At 34.5% G+C, this 18,199-nt stretch overlaps 1 protein-coding gene across 1 annotated transcript; it reads right to left on the minus strand.

Annotated features, from left to right (window-relative positions):
- LOC145685393 (protein GVQW3-like) lies at positions 1 to 414 on the minus strand. The gene has a single exon (XM_081757788.1). The coding sequence runs from the start codon at positions 412 to 414 to the stop codon at positions 1 to 3; it is 414 nt and encodes a 137-aa protein (XP_081613914.1).
- Between the last annotated feature and the right edge of the window lie 17,785 nt (positions 415 to 18,199).

Genomic DNA, 18,199 nt, shown 5'->3' on the forward strand with positions numbered 1-18,199 from the left:
TCACGCTTCTGATCTGCGTTCAAAAGTTTCGGAATCCAGTTTGCTGCGACCTTCCTTATTCTCCAACTCTTCATGGATAACTTTCCACACCCATTCATGATTAATGCCCGATGTGTCCTCTATCTGTTTAAGCGGGATTCGGCGATTGTCGAGAATCATCCGGTGAATGGCGTCAATTATCTCGGGAGAGGTCATTGAAATTGGTCTGCCACACCTTGGATCATCGTTCAGACCAAACTGCCCACATTTGAAGTTCGCTGCCCATTTCTTAACAGTGACATACGATGGTGCCTTGTCCCCCAATGTCGTGACAAGATCGTTGTGGATCACCTTCGGCGAGAGTCTCTTTAGGAAGAGGTACTTGATGAACGCACGGTGTTCAAATTTACTAATTTCTGGGACGTGGGCTGACATCCTCACTTTTGACCTAAAAAAAGCAAATTTAAAATTGGTTTAGTTAAACCAAATTTTGCACAGTAGCTTCACAAATTATAAGCCTCATAAACGTATATAAATTTTATATCTTGGTTTGTTTGAACCTGGATAGGCTGAGAACTTATCAATCTATCCTAGTATGTTAATCATTACACTGATGATTTATTCCTAACCTTCTCTACATAGAATACTATGAAGATAGGTCAGCAGAGATAGTGTAATCTTCAATTTACAAGAATTAGTTAGATATAGAAGGCTCTCTACACGAAGTGAAGGTGTATTTTTAAAGGTTTGCTTAGCCATTTCATCCAGAGTCTGGGGCTAAGATGTCAAATCTGTTTGTTACAAGTACGTGTGATACCAAATCGACGTACAATGAATTAAACAATGAATGAAAATGAAGTTTCATAATTTTACTGACTTATGTATTGTCCAAATATATCAGACTATAGCACATAAGCGAGATGGTGAAACAAAATAATGAAGTGCTACAAGCGAGATGGTGAAACAAAATAAGAAAGTACTACATCAAAGAAAATTAATTAGTAAAGTGAGAAACCATATTTTATATTGTTTCTATTAATTTTCTTAAGAAAATATTGATCGAAACAAATATTTAAGGCCAGTAAGGACGATTGGGCAGAAATCGTCAATTATGAAAGCAGAGTTAATCGAAACTATAGCTAATAGTTGAATAGTATTTAATAAACACTTTGCTTAAGAAAATGGCTACATTTAGCAATGAAATTACTAAAGTGACAATACTGCTCTCGAGTAATACAAAATACGATGGGAAACAAATTCTACTTCTTTAGTATTCCTTCCTACGTGTCTTGTCTTTTAATTTTTAATATTATTGATGTTTTTTATGTTAGGTATAATGAAGAATTATGTATTCCAAGACTCAGTAATCCGAAAAACGACAGTTGAGTCTACAGTATAGTTCTTCCTAACTTAAGACTTTTATACTAGCTTTTCCTGTAACCAACAAAACTGCTCATGTTTAATATAATAATAATAATAATAATAATAATAATAATAATAATAATAATAATAATAATAATAATAATAATAATAATAATAATAAAGTACTTTAAATTAATTTATTAATACACAATAGCTACATTCTTAGTCAGATCATTTCCCCTTGTACTAATTCACTTAAACAATGTCACTGAAATCAAAATCTATGCATTGATGCTGCACGGCGTCGCTATTGTCGGTAGTAAATGTAAATTCCCAAAGTTGTTTTGCATGGTAGTAGTAGTAAACATAAATAGTTCAGAGTTCTTGTTACCGTTTCACTCCAGTAAATGTTCTGTTTGTACGTACATATATTTAAATAAATAAATATATATTTATGAAAGTAACACAGTATTTATCACACACTTACTGGAAAAGTTGTAATACAGTGGAACCTCCGTTAACGGACATCTCTCAATAACAGACATCTCTGTAATACGGAAAGATTTGTTTTGTCCCGGCAAAAATATGTTCTTTTACGGAACAAAACCCTCCCTTTTACGGACACTCTTATGTACGGACGCATACAGTTCCTTTTTTCCGTAACGTTTATGTAACCTCTTTATAACGGACAGGAATTACTCTCGGTTCTGCGATATATTACAGTAGAGAGAAAAGTATTTTCTCCACAAGTGTATCTATCATGAGTCTAGACTTGGGGAACCATCAAACAGAACAGCTTCAAGCTGAACTTGAAATTCTTGTTTTCTGTCCGCAATAAACTGCTTTCTGGTGGAAATCCTAGAAAACTTTCAATAAGCAATAACACTCATACAGGGTCAGTCGTATTGTCAAGGATTCTGTGCGAAAGATCTTCCCTTGTCTAACAAATTTAGTCTTTTCCTCTGGTCTTTGCATCTTTCTCGGTTTTACAATAACATTTTTCAACGAGCAATGTTTCCTCTCTTACTGTTTTGGAAAAACAACATTTTTCCTTTACTTATGATACTGGAACAAGTTTGGGTTGGAGTTTTCCCAGTTTCCTTTTTCACTTTTTCTAAGAGGATATTGTTTGTGATTGGGGCTAGGTCAATAAACATATGCACTCCCAATAACTTGCCTTCTCATCCATACCGCCAACGAAGATGCCGCGCAAGTACACAAACACCCCCCTACACATGTTGCTTCTGCAACCGTGTTGAGGATTATAAGAGGACACTTGCTATTGAATTTTGTTACCCTTGTAGAGGAAAAAGCACGCCTTTTTCGCTAAACAAAAGAGTTTAGCCGGTTAGTTGGTTCCTAAATCATCTTTTGAAAAGGTTTTGAGAATTTGAAATAAATAAATAAAAAAACTTTCCCTCCCGCTTTCACCTCCCATGTAGGAAAATATCCAGACATCTTTGGCATATTATTCTTCATCAGTTGACGCAGTGCAACACGCATTATCTTTTGCATATACGAGCCCCCAGCAATAATACGTATTATTTAACAGAAACGAATTTCTCCTTCATCTTTCCCATTAATTCAACTACATACCAAATAGAGTATTTTCATATTGAATTTTACGTATTTACGCTCATACATAATGCATTTACTGTATATTATTGCGTACAATTACCGTTGTGAGAAATTAAATTTCTGTAACCTCTCCGTAACGGATACATCATCTCAGTAACGGACAAACATTCATGTCCCATTGGTGTTCGTGATTCAGAGGTTTCACTGTATATACAATTTTGTATTATATGTAGATATTTGAACTGCATGCTTTAAAGCTTTTAGAAGCATTAGATACTTTATACGATAAGTGCAAATGAAGAATTGAACTTTAGAGAATCAGGTGGTCTACATAACGTTCGTAAATAATTATAGCAATATCTTACATGAGCTTACAACATGTACGAGTAATTCTGAAAAATGTGTATCTCATTATTTTAGTCTTAGGAAGTTCTAAGCTCGATATAAATAATTAAATCGTTATAAAAATTCTTAAAAAGTTACATGAAACACTTACTTGTTGGAGGTAAACACACAGGTATTCTATCTCTACTAAAGACAATCTTGTCTTGTAGCTCGATAAGGGCAATATCGTGGAAATCATGGTGATCTCCTTTAATAAAGTTATGATGTAGTATGAACCGTTTAGGCTTAACAATTGTAGCCCGGCTGCATCTGGCTTTTATTTTCCAGTAGTTATGTACTCCAAGAACAACATCGATTCTATTCATTGTAAAGCTAAATAAGTGATAATAGAAGAGAATAAACTAATTAGTGTTATAAATAAACTAGACAGTTCAGAAAATATGCATAATTTTTCTTTCGATTTTATCAGTATTGTACTAAGGTTGTTCATAAAATACTCTGTATGAACTTTTGTGAATAATATGCTAATATCTCATACTCATCGTCTAATCAAAATACATCGTGCAATATATTTTGCTTCGCTGTATTTACTCTTCTCCCAGTGATTCTTTCAGATATTGTGTGCCTGTTGAAGCTTCAATTTTGGAACAGACTGGATGTTGGATTTTTTCATATGATTTGAAACGGAGATCTTTTGTACATTAATTTTAATTAAGGGAATGCGAATTATTTGGCTGGTGACAAGTCAAAGAAGTAAAATTGTTATGAAATGATTCTGATGCTTTATGTATGAGTAAGGTATGGGTGCATGTATTGTTGCAATAAGTAATCTAGGCTTTATTGTGCCACAGTACTATTTCCCTCAATTATTACATCACGGCAGTGCCTACACAGTATAACATTGACTGTGAAACCACGTAACACAAATTCCGAGTGAGTAATCTTACCTTATTTAAACTCATACAATATTATGAAGTAAAAGGTCGGAGCTTTTAAGGTAGGCTAACATAATATAACTCTGCTAATAAGGACACATTTAAAATTAATGTTAATTAATTAAGCTTAAAGTTATACACCAATTTGAAGTAAAAGTTCCGAAAACGTTTAAGGTAGATCAATGTAGCCCTAATTAAGAACATTTCCAATGAAATACATTTCGCATTCCTGCCCCATTACTTCCTCCCCAGCCATCTACGTGTGCAAGATAAATTCTATACACACTTATCAAAAATTGCCAAATTATTACATTACTTACAGTGAAATCTGTCTATGTTGGCCATCATCGATTCCATTGAAAAGTGGGTAATTTACAAAAGAAGTGTCATTGGTATATTTTTAGAGTATGGTTTGCAGTATTGATTGTAAAATTTTAATAAGTAATGGCACGACAGCCACTTTTAAATAATATATAGAGAGTAATCATAATAATATAGAGTACAGTACTAGAAAAATTACTACAGTATATTTAATATATGCACATACTTTTCTCTTCCTGAACACTAGTCTGTTGCACTGAATTATTCGGATTGAAAATACAATAGCACAAACAACCGTAACATAGAATATAAAATAAGGGAATTAATTTCTTAAAACCTCCGCCACCTTTCGACAAGCCATCAGGTGACAATAGTTCACAATTGAGATGGTTAGCTTTAACCTTGAAAATTTTCTCGAATTAATAAATCTCCTCACTGATGAAAAGAGCCAATATAGCTAATGTTTTTACTAAAACAGACAGGGTAAGCAAATACGTACCAACATTTCCTGAATTCTTGTACGTGATTTTTTCTCATTCACATATTCCTTCACCACCCTTTTATCAGGGTAATGTTCTGATCATTGACCTCCAAGAACAAATCGGGGGAATCGATGCTTCTTTGTCTCCAGTCACAAATACACAACATCTGGCTCTCATATGGGAATACGAAAGAGTTGAAAAAATAACAACACGGTATTTTGCGTGGCGAAGATAAGCAGGTAAATTTCATCATAGGGTAAACATTGCTTCAATGCGATCAACTTCCAAGATAGGTAGGTGGCCAACTTAGAGAATAATAAATAACGAATACCTTATGGCAAAATGCAGGTTCAAGACGAACCAGACCAAGATGAGTAGGTGACCAAATTTCGAGAAGTGGCCAAGTCGATACGTTTTACTTTAATTGTAACTCATCTATGGGTACAAAATGGTTCTATACCCTTTTACTGTAAATTTTAAAAGTTATGTATTGCCGTCAAAAATATAACCTTGACTTTTCAACAGTAGTGTATCAGCGGGTCATGAATATCCTGGGAATGCTACATTATAGGTAAGTAACGAATGCCTTATGGAAAAATTGAATAGAGTGAACAAACATTGACATATCATTATAGACATGTCAGTGTTTGTTCACTCTATGTTGTTTGAGATATTGTATATACTTGAACATTGCCTTTCCAATCCACTTATTTTCTTTAAGATGTAACTTTCTGCGTTAGTTGAGATGTGAGACTTAAATCCAATCCTCCAATTTCTGTGACTTTGAACATCATGGTATCTACATGTAGTGGTATCCTGGAAAACGAGTTCTGGCAATACATTTTTTGCGGTATTTACGACTGACGGTGTTCAATACTACGCCATCATTGTTTATTAATCCAATGATATAAATGGAGGTTATTTTTCTGTTTTCTTTCAAAAGAACTGGAATTTCAGTCAATGGATTTTTACTGGTTTGCCTTTCAAGTCTAGTTAAATACATTTTGCAGTTGAAAATGTATTTGGTTGCTTAGGATAACTGGAATTTGGTGTCACTTTTAGCAGTGAGGCTATGTAAGACATGCATTTCGAAGGTCTGTAAGCAAACCACATTGTCACAGGGAGCTCTTGAAAATGAGTTTGTAATAAAGAAAACCTAATTATACGTTACCACACTTGAGAGAACAATTTGAGCTCAAATAATAAAGCTGTATACACACTGCATTTAAACCTGAATCTAAGGAAAACCATATTTGCAAATTACCCCATTTAAAGAAAAATACCATTGTGAGGGTTTTTCAATGTTTCATTTCTGGAAAAATATCATCTGTTTGCTTGTGTATTTTAATTGTTTCATTAATTGAATACGTTTCTAGGATTCTCTAGTAACCTAGGTGAGTTTATTCATGTTTGTGTTATTTTTCAGAGCTTGAAAATACTAATGTTATCAATTCTCTTTCTTCAGGTTTTTGTTAATTTTTAATTTGATATATTTAATTATTTTTGTTTTGTTTCAGTACGTATCTTTCAGTCCTGAGAAGGTGAAAAAACTGATAGTGTACATATTTTTAGAAGGGGAAAGGTTAGATTTAGTGGTTTGTCATACAATAAAGTGTTTGAAGCTAGCCGTTCTTTGTGTTTATTTACATGCAGTGGCGGCGATTGGACGTTAAAAGTGAGGAGGCAAGACATGAGCTGAATATTTGTATATCAATTTTAGTTTCCCTGGTTGTTTCTAACACGTTGTTTCACGAAATGTTGTATAACTAATAGGACACTATCTTTTCCGGTTAAACTATTGTATCGTACTTCATATTTTATTAAGTACATTCACAAGAACAACGGAAGTAAGCTCTAGCCCTTTGTATTAGATGTAGATGTACTAGTCTTTTGTAATCTTAAACAACTAAGGTGTAAGAAGAGATTTGATTCATTGCACATGAACATCTTAAAAATCTGTCTGAAAAATTGTGTGATCAGACTATTTAATAACAAATTTGCAAAACAAATAAATAGAAAGAATAATATTAATCATAGCAATGAATAAGAGGTTTGGTTTATAGAAGTAAAGTTGAAATTGGGGATTGATGAACAACCTAATTTTTAATTTCACACATGCTATTAAATGTATATTATTTCTCTTAGAAAATAACAGACAGTAAATACAAGCATATGCAACGACATTTAAAGAAATACTTCCTTTTGCAGTTTCCCGCAACATGTTCGTTGCCATTAGGTGGTTTTCACTCTCTTGAAACACATCAAAACACAATACTTAGATTCACTCCACACTCTAGTTATACAAAATAATCCTAAAACCTAGAATTATGAATTCGCTACATTTAATTGTATATACACTCGGACACCTCTAAACACATCACTTCACTCGTATATTACACTGCAAAACAATGGAAAAGGAGAAGTTGTTTCTTATTACTCTCTATTTAATCAATATTCCTTAATGTTATAAAGGTAACCAAGAAAGTTCCGTCACTTTTTCACCCATCATCTTCGAAAAGCGACTTGTCAACTAAGACGTGCTTGGAAGATTAAAAATAGTCCCCATCAACATCGTCGACCTCTTGCCAACGTTATGGAAAGTCATGGTATTGCATCTTGACAGAATTTGGTGGGCCGTGAAGCAAAGAAGGCATCAAGTGCATTTTGAACCTCTACTAGGGATTTGAATTGGCGTCGTCAAAGGTGATTGTCCAAGGAATGGAACAGGTGATGATCGGACGGTGCAATGTCCGGAGAGTATGTTGGAAGCAATAGTCCACGATGTTTCCCATCCAAGATGTAGAATGGTATCTCTGCACATCTGTGGCTCAGCGAAGTTCTGTAACAGGACAACTTTGCGATTCCGAAGTGCTGGCTCCAGAGTTTTGAGTTTTTCTTGAACACGGGTCAACTGCTGACAGTACACAGTTACATTGACGCTCTAACCAGCTGGTAGCAATCCCGATGCACGATACAGCGAGCAGTTCACCAAACACACAGGAGGACCTTCTTCAGGTAGAGTGCTGATTTCGGCTGTTTTGGAACGGCCCACTTTTCATTTCATGTCAACACTCTGTCCAGAAATGGCTCCTTCCTCAGACAAGACAGCAAAGAAACACAGGTGTCTGCTCTCGTTGCCTTCTGGCCCGGAGTCAAATCATGTGGGACCCATCGACCCAACTTGTAGTGCTTTGCAAGTTAATGGAGGAGCAGCCGAACGGTTTATCTACTCACACTGAGTTGTAGTCCAAATTCATCACTGGCCACTGTTCGTCTCAATTACTGCCTGAAGATCTTCATTTTGTTCTTGTGTTGGTCTTCCGGCACGTGGTGTGTCTTCGAGCGTTTCATCACCGTCCTTAAATTTGTTAAACCATCGCTGCACTGTCCACGTAGTCACGACACCCTCGCCGAAGGCCTGGCATATCTTCCGCCCTGCTGCAGCGACGTTTGACCCCAGTTTGAACTCATACAGCATACACTCCCTTATGACGCTCTGTAAAGGTCCCATATTCACTCTGTCCTTACGGAAGTTCACGGTTTAACTGAACTGCCACAACCAGATAGTATGTTGGATATATCCACACCAGCAATTAACCTTCACCTTATCGCCATTCGCATTCAACTTACGGTGTAAGCACCAATTGAACACTGACCTCCATAAAATGCGAGACAACTTTATTCGTTACCTTTATAGAGAGAAGAAAATATATTTTAGGAACTGTAAATTTTTGTGCAATTAATGAATTAGTTGTGAAAGATCTTTTTCTTTTCTTTCTTTCTTTCTTTTTTCTTTTCTTTTTCTTTTCTTTTTTCTTTTTTTTTTCCGAAATGTTCTCTCAGTTTCCTGTAGCATTCTTAATTCCACGGGAAGACAACCAATACCTACTTATGCAACGGCAAATATTATATGGCATCATTTTCTCTACGAACCAGTAGTCCAGACAAAAATTTTACATTTCCAAATGAAACTATATACACAATCTTTTTACTTCAAAAAAGTGGGGGGAGCAACTGCCCCCTTTTCCATCTCTAATCGACGCCCGTGTTTACATGTGATTATTTTCTAAATTTCTGAGTGGACAATCCCAAAAAATGTAAATCAAAATCATTCAGATCTATTTTTTTATCAACACCATATATGTTAACGATTTAAAAACTTACATATCTTATTGAACCTCTTATATTATGATGCTCACTTCTTTCATATCAGACCCTTGTTTAGTTAAAATTCACTTTTAAGGTAAAAAGCAATAATCTCCAAGGAATTTCGAAAGAATTTTTAAGATAAAGGAGTGTAATTGTATAGAATATCTGTTGATTAAGAAACTTTTTCGACCTAGTACACTGGGAAAGTTCGGTAGAAGTACAGAAGAATGTTGTAGAAATGGAAAGATCGAAGAAAAATAAAAGAACTTGTATATGAACCCTCAAATAGGAATCAGAATAAAATGAAATGAAAATGAAAGTGGAAAGTGACCGAAGAGGAGATGAGAGAAGCATTGTCTTTCAACAACGTTATTCAAAATACGTTATACATAGAAGAAATAGCAACAAATGTTTTAATTGACGTAGATGGTATTTCTATAGAGCATTACATGTATTTGTTTCGTGTTATGATTCTCCTTGCAGAACATAAATAGAACATTAATATGATGTTAGAAAACTTGGGAAAGATTTATGAAGATAGATCCTAATAAGACGAAACAAATGTCAATTGGAAGGAAAGAAGTGTAGAATCTAAAAAAAAAAAAAAAAAAAAAAAATGAAGGGAAGAAAGTAGAACTCTTAACTATATCGGTACCTAGATATAGCGTTTAGTGAAGATATGAAATGTAAAATGAAAACATGATCTATAAGTAGAAAGCTAGTAGAAAGGTTAGCCAAATATTTCGTGTTGGATATTGTACTATAGTGCAGAGGTATATCTATTACGAGAAAGCTGTGCTAAAGGCCAGAAGCCCTCGAAATGTGGGTGTACAGAATAAAATTAGTTAGTACATCGAAATAGTATTTGTGAAGGGACAATATTGGACACATTTGAGAAAGAAGAGAAACTTCATATCGGAAGCAACTGTGTTAAAGAAAGAAAAGGCAAGTTAAAAATTCTGTAATAATTCGGTCCCTAGCTTTGTGCAACGAATTTTTTTTGACACTATAGGTAATATACCAATTTTGTTCTGATTTATTTCGTTATTTTTCTCCTGATGATTTTTCGATTTTCTGCCTTATTTCCTGTTCATATTATTGTACTATGTGGTTTATGGGTTGATTATCACTTCATTTTATTGCTAAAAATAATGATTGGGGTTATTTTTCCCAATTACACATTTACTTTTATAATATCGATATAATTGTAAGAATTATAACCATGTGTAAGAAGGGAAGTCAGAAGTTCGTGATTCAGGCTTTCTATTAAAATTAATTGCATAGAAAGTTGCCTGGACGCTGTGGAATATATTGTCATGACTTTAATTCTTAAATGTACCCTAAAGAGGGTATAAGCTCCCTTTTCGCAATCGATGTTTATTCTAAATTTACTTATAATTTAAAATCTATAAATTACATCATGATATAAATTACAGTCAACATGATACACTATAATTTTTATTTACGAATAAACACAAAAGAAGGTTTTGATTGCAGAAAGAATACGTACCAACAGGCAGAATGAGATCAAAAATACTGTAATTCTATTCCAATGTTTTTTACGGCTACGCTCATATATATGCACTATGTATATAGTTGAACAATATGCTGAATACTACTTAAAATGAATATCAAGCATATGATGGACGGCTTGATAATTCATATGTGATAATTAAGGTATTTAACGTTAAAATATAAGATTATATAAATAAATATATATAATAAATATAAATATGACAAATAAATACAAAATAATTAATAAGATTATATAATTCATTAATGAATTGTATTGATAAGAGATACATGAAGAGATTAATACTTTATTTAAACTTATTTCGAAAGTATTGAGTCATACATTGGTGGAATTGGCATACATCATTATAATGATGGGACAAGTACTTCTATCGTTTTCGGGATTATTATTAATAAGTACTCTGCCTTTCGGCAGGTTCTGGGACTAATGAAGTTTTTCCTTTCAATTTTAAATTTCTTACGTGCAATACTTCATTTCTGTGCAGTACCGTTTTATGTATTGTATTACCTCTGTGAATTTGTGGTATTTCCCCTTGTACAGAATTTTAACATTAGTACCATCCACATGCTACACGAGTCGCCGGTGATGCATCCTGCTTTGGCGTAATGAGCTTCAGATTCTGTCAACAGATGGTCGAAGTGTGAATTTGAAATACTTTGTCGTCACGTGTGGAGAGATGCTCAAAGCAAGATTGGTGCACGAGTAACTGCTGACTTGTAACGCACCGACCCGCGACGGACAAACCTTCAACGAGACACACATTGACTTGTATAGCACTGGGATCAAATCTCAGTTTTATACTACCGCAGGGAACGTGTTTTAAGCTTCGTAGATGAGTAAGATACAATGTTAATTTTCAGCTTGCGTCTATTCTTTTTTGGTTTCTCTTTGAGGTACATACTCCAAACAGTGACACATACATTCCCAATAGTGACACACATACTGCTAACAGCGACATATGTAGTTCCAAAAGTGACACACACACACACACACACACACACTGCTTGTAAGACATAGTAATCTAATCGTCAGGTTATGAAGAATTTAAACTAAGCCAATGAAATGAAAGACATAAGAATTAACGTCCATCATATTTTGTATGATTTCAAAGAAAGGTAAAGTATGGTGATATTAGGAAGATTGGTATTTAAAACACTAAGATAAATTAGTCATATTCTATTATCGTATTCTATATACTTTACTTACCCGTGTAAACAGTGGCCAGCTGTAAGTACGTATTTGTCATTGATTATTGCTCCTGAGCAATGAATACCTTCATCAAGACGAATGAAAACAACCCATGGATACTCATTCATTTTGGACGGTTTTCCTCCAATGATTCTTGAGTGTGTTCTACTAAGTCCACATTCTATTAATTTACAAGAAAACAGTGTATAATAATACCAGTAATTCTGTATGTATTATGTCGTAATTCAATAGTTCATTACATGTGTGTTTCTATCAGTGGCGAAGCGTACTATGAGGCTCTGAGGCCGGGCTTACTCTGTTTTCTACTGTTGTATTTTCTTTATCTTTGGTTTCTTATAAAATAAAAGTAATTCATTTCGCCTTTTTCGGTAACAAAATAGTAGGTTGGAAACACTTGGAGACCCTTTCGTCTGAGCCTCACCAGTTCGCTACACAAGCTTACGGGCTGTGCTGCTTAGGTAGCGAAGGTATTATTGTTGGGGATTGCACGCATTGTTGGGAGCGTGTGAAGGCTCGCCTCTGGGAGTTTAGTTTTAGCGTTGAGGACATCTTTCAAGGCTAATATGTTACAAAACGATTTCTTTAACGCAGAGTAAGAAGTTTCTGTATACAATTACGTGTTTCTATTAGTGATAATTTGTTCAATTTAGGCATATTCTCTCAGCAGTTATTCAAATAGCTGTTTTTTCCCCTACATGGGGCCTAGTCCATAATAGCTTGTAGTATATGTCTGATACATTAAACATATATATGAATTTACCAAACGCAACAGTACAACATAAGATAATATTATTTCTGTAAAATTTTAGTTGAGTTTTCCATTTCATAGAATCAGTGGGGTATTTACGATTTTCTTTCGGGGGACTTTGCTTGTTTAGGGAAGAGATTTGCTAACTTTATTCCTGGAAATGTGAAAATTCTGCAACATACATAAAACAGTAAAAAGTTGCGATAAAATTTCGGAGGGTGCTTAAACCCGGAAGCCATCCCTTAAATATGTCACTGCATAGAATACAATATTAAATATCTTGAGCTGATTCAAATGAAGTTCCTTCTGAGAATTAACATTTCTAGTCATCATCACATGATGCATTAATTAAATGCAGTAATTGAATTTAAAGTGGGAGATGCAAGTAACAAACGCTTATCCAAGAAATTTGAAAGCTAACTGTAAGAATGTACGTTCTTTTCCTCTCCCTCCATTTTCATATATACAGGAAATGAAAACAGCAAGTGAGGAGGAAATTCCTCTCATCTCCCCTGCAAATTCTAGATAGAAGAAAATATGAAGTAGGGGGGCGCGGTGGCTCAGTGGTAGAGCATTCATCTCTGGTGCTTGGGGTCCCGGGTTCGATCCCAGCCCCCGCCAAGTGAGCTTTGTGGTGGACAAACGCCGTGCTTGTGGGTTTTCTCGGGGTTCTCCCGTTTCCTCCCACTTTCTTTATTCCACCATTTCACTCATTTCTCATCTTCACCGTCTCCTTTAGCCTGACCGGCATAACCGTGGGACGTAAAACTTAAAGATTTCATTTTTCATTTCAAAATATGAAGTAGTGGAGCTAAATGGGAATATTCTATTAATACACATTGCGTGTTTTCCTCCATGTAAATATTTGTTGAATAATAATAATAATAATAATAATAATAATAATAATAATAATAATAATAATAATAATAATAATAATAATAATAATATTGTCGGTTTACTGTAGCTTGGCGCTATGTTTTGATACAAAACCTGGCCAGCGAATCTTAGCAGTCCTTCCCCTACTTTCCCCTTATAGCAGTTGTAACAGTGGAACTAACTCATCAATTTTAGCACTAGTAGGGTTTGGTATTTGCAAGTTGCGTAAATTTCGGAAGAGTTTACTTCTTCTCTAATCAGGACCGTAATTTGTGTGGGACAGGGGAGGGGCAACTTCCCCCAGTGAGGTTCCCCGCCGTTCGAAGGGACCCATTTGGAAACAAAATTTTCTTAATCCACATACAATACGAAAATGAAATTATAAATGAAGCATCAAACAGTTTCACTACATTACATAAAGCAGCGCACAAAAGGTAAATAAAACAAAAGTAAGCCGTGTGCCGCTTCAGTAAGAAACGTCTATTATTAGGGGCCCTAGAAATAACATTTATTCGTATGGCTTTGAGATTTGTCAATGTTGTCCTCTTAAATAATTTGTCATGTATGGAACGGGCCCAAGGGCGTAAGTAACGGCCCCGCAGACCTTACCGTGAGGGAGGGCCCACAGGCTCCGGGGGGCTTAAATAGTAAGAAAAAGATAGAAAGTGGGGGGCCCAAGAATGAGAAAAACAACTTTTTCTAGGAGGTCCAAATACACGTATTAATGCTTACCCCCCAGAAAGAAATCTAAGTTACGGCGCTGTCTCTAATGTGAATTTATTGGTACACTTCTGCTAATAGTTAACTATATCAGGTTGGTTTCTTTAAACCTTGGGCCGTGGAGAGAAACAATCTTACAGGAGGACAGTATTCATATTTTAAGAAGGTGGGGAAAGGAGAGCAAGGGTGAGAAAGATGAGAAGAAAGAAAGAAAAAAAATGAAAGAAACACTTCTACACTTACTTCATAATGAATTTAAACACATATAAACGAAAAAGGGATGTCGCAACCCACCACCATAATATTTGTGGAAGTGTTGGCAACATAATATTCTGAAGAAATATATTTCCCGCCAATTCTGGGGCCTCAGTGTTTGGTCCAATTCTGGCCTTGCAGCAGTGGCGGATCCAGGGGGCGATCGTGGCGATTGCCCCCCAGGAAAGGAAACATTCTCATTTTATATATTTAAATAAAACCCAATCCCAGAGTTTGGAGCTCTTAAAAATAGCTCTAAGTAGCAGTAGTAAAACCCACCGCTCCCAAGAAGTCCGTCCTGGATCCGCCCCTGCCTTACAGAAGCTACCATCTAGTCATTCACCTCGTGGGACTGAGGAAAACCTTAATAAGGAATACCGGCCAGAGCCGGGTTCATGCCCACGCTCGATCTAGCTATTTTAGTGCCTTTTTTGTGTTGCACAGTGTCTGGTAAAGGCACCCAAACAGGGCAAATGTGTACAGCTTTAAAATGTTTAAATGTTAAAATTCGCTTTATACTGTACTTTGAACACGTAATTCAATGTGTATTATATTCTTCTTACAGCAGCATGGTTTATATCCTAATACTTTAAGTCTATGGTTGTTAATATTTATAATTATTGCATCATACTAATCTTTCTCAAAGCTCGTTCAATTAGTATGAAATTCTACACTTAGCAGTTTGCAACATTGCAAACCTTCACCAACAGGCAATATGTAGCGAGAATATTTCCACCTATACTCGCATCGAAATTCCCAGCCCTTGTTTACAATCAGTACAATATGTTTCTGTCGCCTTATCATGAAAACAATGCTGTGCAGCGAACCTAACGGTCTTCCCTCCCTCTGTTTATTGTTTACAACACAAACTGCCATCTTCCAATATTGCCAGGCGTACAAGGTTTTCGCACACTTTCGAAAAAGAACACTTGTACAAAATTGAGTGTGCATTATATGTAAGATTGTATTACATAATAACTTACTCAATTTGTCATAACGTTAATAGCTCAGTCATCTCAAAAGAAGCAATTTATGTAGTAATAGCACTTAGTCCATGACTGTGCAGAAGTAGGTACATTCGGTTCGGAAATTCATGTGCCTGGCAACCATGAATTAACCATGTAGGGGTGAGAAGCAAGGTTTTGACGCTCGCACTACAATTGTTGTTTGTAAACAATCTTCCATCCTAGAGTGAACAGACAATAATAACTATTATTATTATTATTATTATTATTATTATTATTATTATTATTATTATTATTATAGACTACTTCCCGTCTACTTTTGCTTATATAAATTCATTCTTCCTTGTTAAATTAAACAACACCAAAAAGAAAATTCCTGGTATACATGCACATAAGTTTATCTCTTAACAGTGTTAGAAATACAGCTAAGAAAGTTCTTTAAAATAAATAGATTTGGTAGTTTCTTTTGTTTAACTCAATAAGGAAGATAAAATTCTGACCATAATTTTAAATATTTTATGATACATTAAATTTTATTTGTGTTATTAGTTTATCGGGCCTTCCCTATTTGTGGGATTACGCTTCGCTACTGGTTTCTATCAGTGCAGTTTGAATGCTAGGATGGTGTTTATGTTTCTAATATCGTATTACCTATTAGGTCCTTTGTACCTTTTTTTTTTATTAAACGACAATATTCCAAATAAAGTAAGTGAGAGACATCTTGATAATACAAAGTTGAATTTTTTCACTGTTCTTACACGTTAACGTCTTCATATCACGTTATAAAAAATAATAAAGTCTCTGTTTCAGTTACAGTAAAGTAATGAGCAACATATATTTAATTTTCAGAATATTCAGTTATTATAGTAGATTCGGAATTGATTCTCGAAACAGAGTTTGAGGTTCGTTACGTTTGTTCTGTGCCATATAACACAAGACGCAAACAAATCTTGAAACAAACACAGAAATAATAACATACAATACATCAAACTCTAATTAAGTTGGCAAGTTTATTTCAAATTTTCAAGCTAAACAATTTTTAAGTGTACTTATGATGAACTGTGAAAAAATAAGAAAGTAGTTGTAAACACTGGTTCGCGAATGAGAATAATAGGCCTATATGTGTTATCCATTGTATGTTAATAAGTAGCACTACAATTAATTCTTAATGTTTTCAAAACTGAAATTAATTTCAGCAGTAATTTACTCGTATCGTAATCGGTTAATTTCTCAAATGTTGGTATAAAATCAATAATATTCTCAGAAATAAATTTGTTTTGTTAAACAGTAATACAGAAAAAATGTATTATATGTCCACTAGGCTATTTATGTGATCCGGAAACACAGAAGTCCTTAATCGCAGAAATTAAAAGAGTTAATAACCATTCACTCCTCGTCATTCTATCTTACACTCAATATGAAACATTGGATTCATGTTTAGTTGTATATTTTGTGAGAAAACTGTGTTAGATGGAGAACATAAAGGTAGTTTTGAAAATACTCACATTAGTAAAAACAATAACAAAAGTGTTTAACTTACCACAATTCAGCAGATGGTTAGCTGAATATACCTATAAAGAAAATTCTGTTTTCAACACACTTTAAGAGTCTAATGTTACAGCAAGTTTTTGTAGTTTATATAAACTGAGGAATGTGAATTGAAGTGTTTCAGTTCTTATAAATTACTGTACAATGTGGTACTGCTAATTCCCGGAACTGAGACAAATACACTTAAATATTTAACATAAAGTTCAATAACTTAGTAAGAAATTCATAAATTTTATAATTCATAAACTCATAAGACTAGATATTTTCAAAAGAATATGTCCAATATTACAGTTCTTATCTGACTTTAGTTAAACTTGGTTGACTATGAAATAACATTCGTTACGGATAGATTTAGATTGAAAGTTTTGAATTTTGATGTGCCTATATGGTTAGCATACTTGTTTCTGACACAAGGGACAAAGGTTCGCTTTCCAGTGGGAGTCATGTGGTTCGAATTTTACGTTAAAATACAGGTCACGTTTCAACATGGCTTCGGTGCTGAACGAGACGCAAAACTCTAAATCTACCAACCAACGAAGATGAGAAGTTCTTTTTTTTTTCACTGTAATTTCTGGGAATGCTTGCTATTGTTTATTTATTAGAAAAAACTCGTTCTTTCTAGTATTATAATATGTGTAATATATACATTTTTAAATTAACAAATCTCTCGCATATACGTTTGTGCATACATAAATTTTATTCTTCAGCTTCTTTTCTGACATATATTATAATTCACCATAAGCTTTTATGAATAGTCTCATGGAACATCTTACAGAGAGTAATATGATAATTTAAATATTAAAATACTTTACTTTGAGTGTTTGTTTTAAAGCAAAAATAAAGGTAGCAAGGTGAGCGAGAAGCTCTTATGTAGTATCGACATGTTTCTATAAATGACTTTAGCCAGGATTGTTTGGGATAGAATGATCAAACGTTATGCGTTGACAGTGGTCACAGTGTAAATTATTTTAAGCCGAAAGGTTACGATTAAAGATTGTCTTGAGAAATAATGGCCCAAAAATTGTTCCACACATTAGCCTCGTCTGTTTGAGACTATTTCAGGTAGAAACATCAACCTTTGCTGATTGGAAGTGTTCATATTATAGTGCGGAAATCAATAGCATAACGTGGGATAGAATCAGGTAGATGCTCTTCTACTCCATAGGTGGGTTAACTAGGTAATCCTACTGTTG

Source organism: Thermobia domestica, chromosome 5 (genome assembly GCF_964235325.1).
Source record: "Thermobia domestica chromosome 5, izTheDome1.hap1.1, whole genome shotgun sequence".
NCBI lineage: Eukaryota > Metazoa > Arthropoda > Insecta > Zygentoma > Lepismatidae > Thermobia > Thermobia domestica.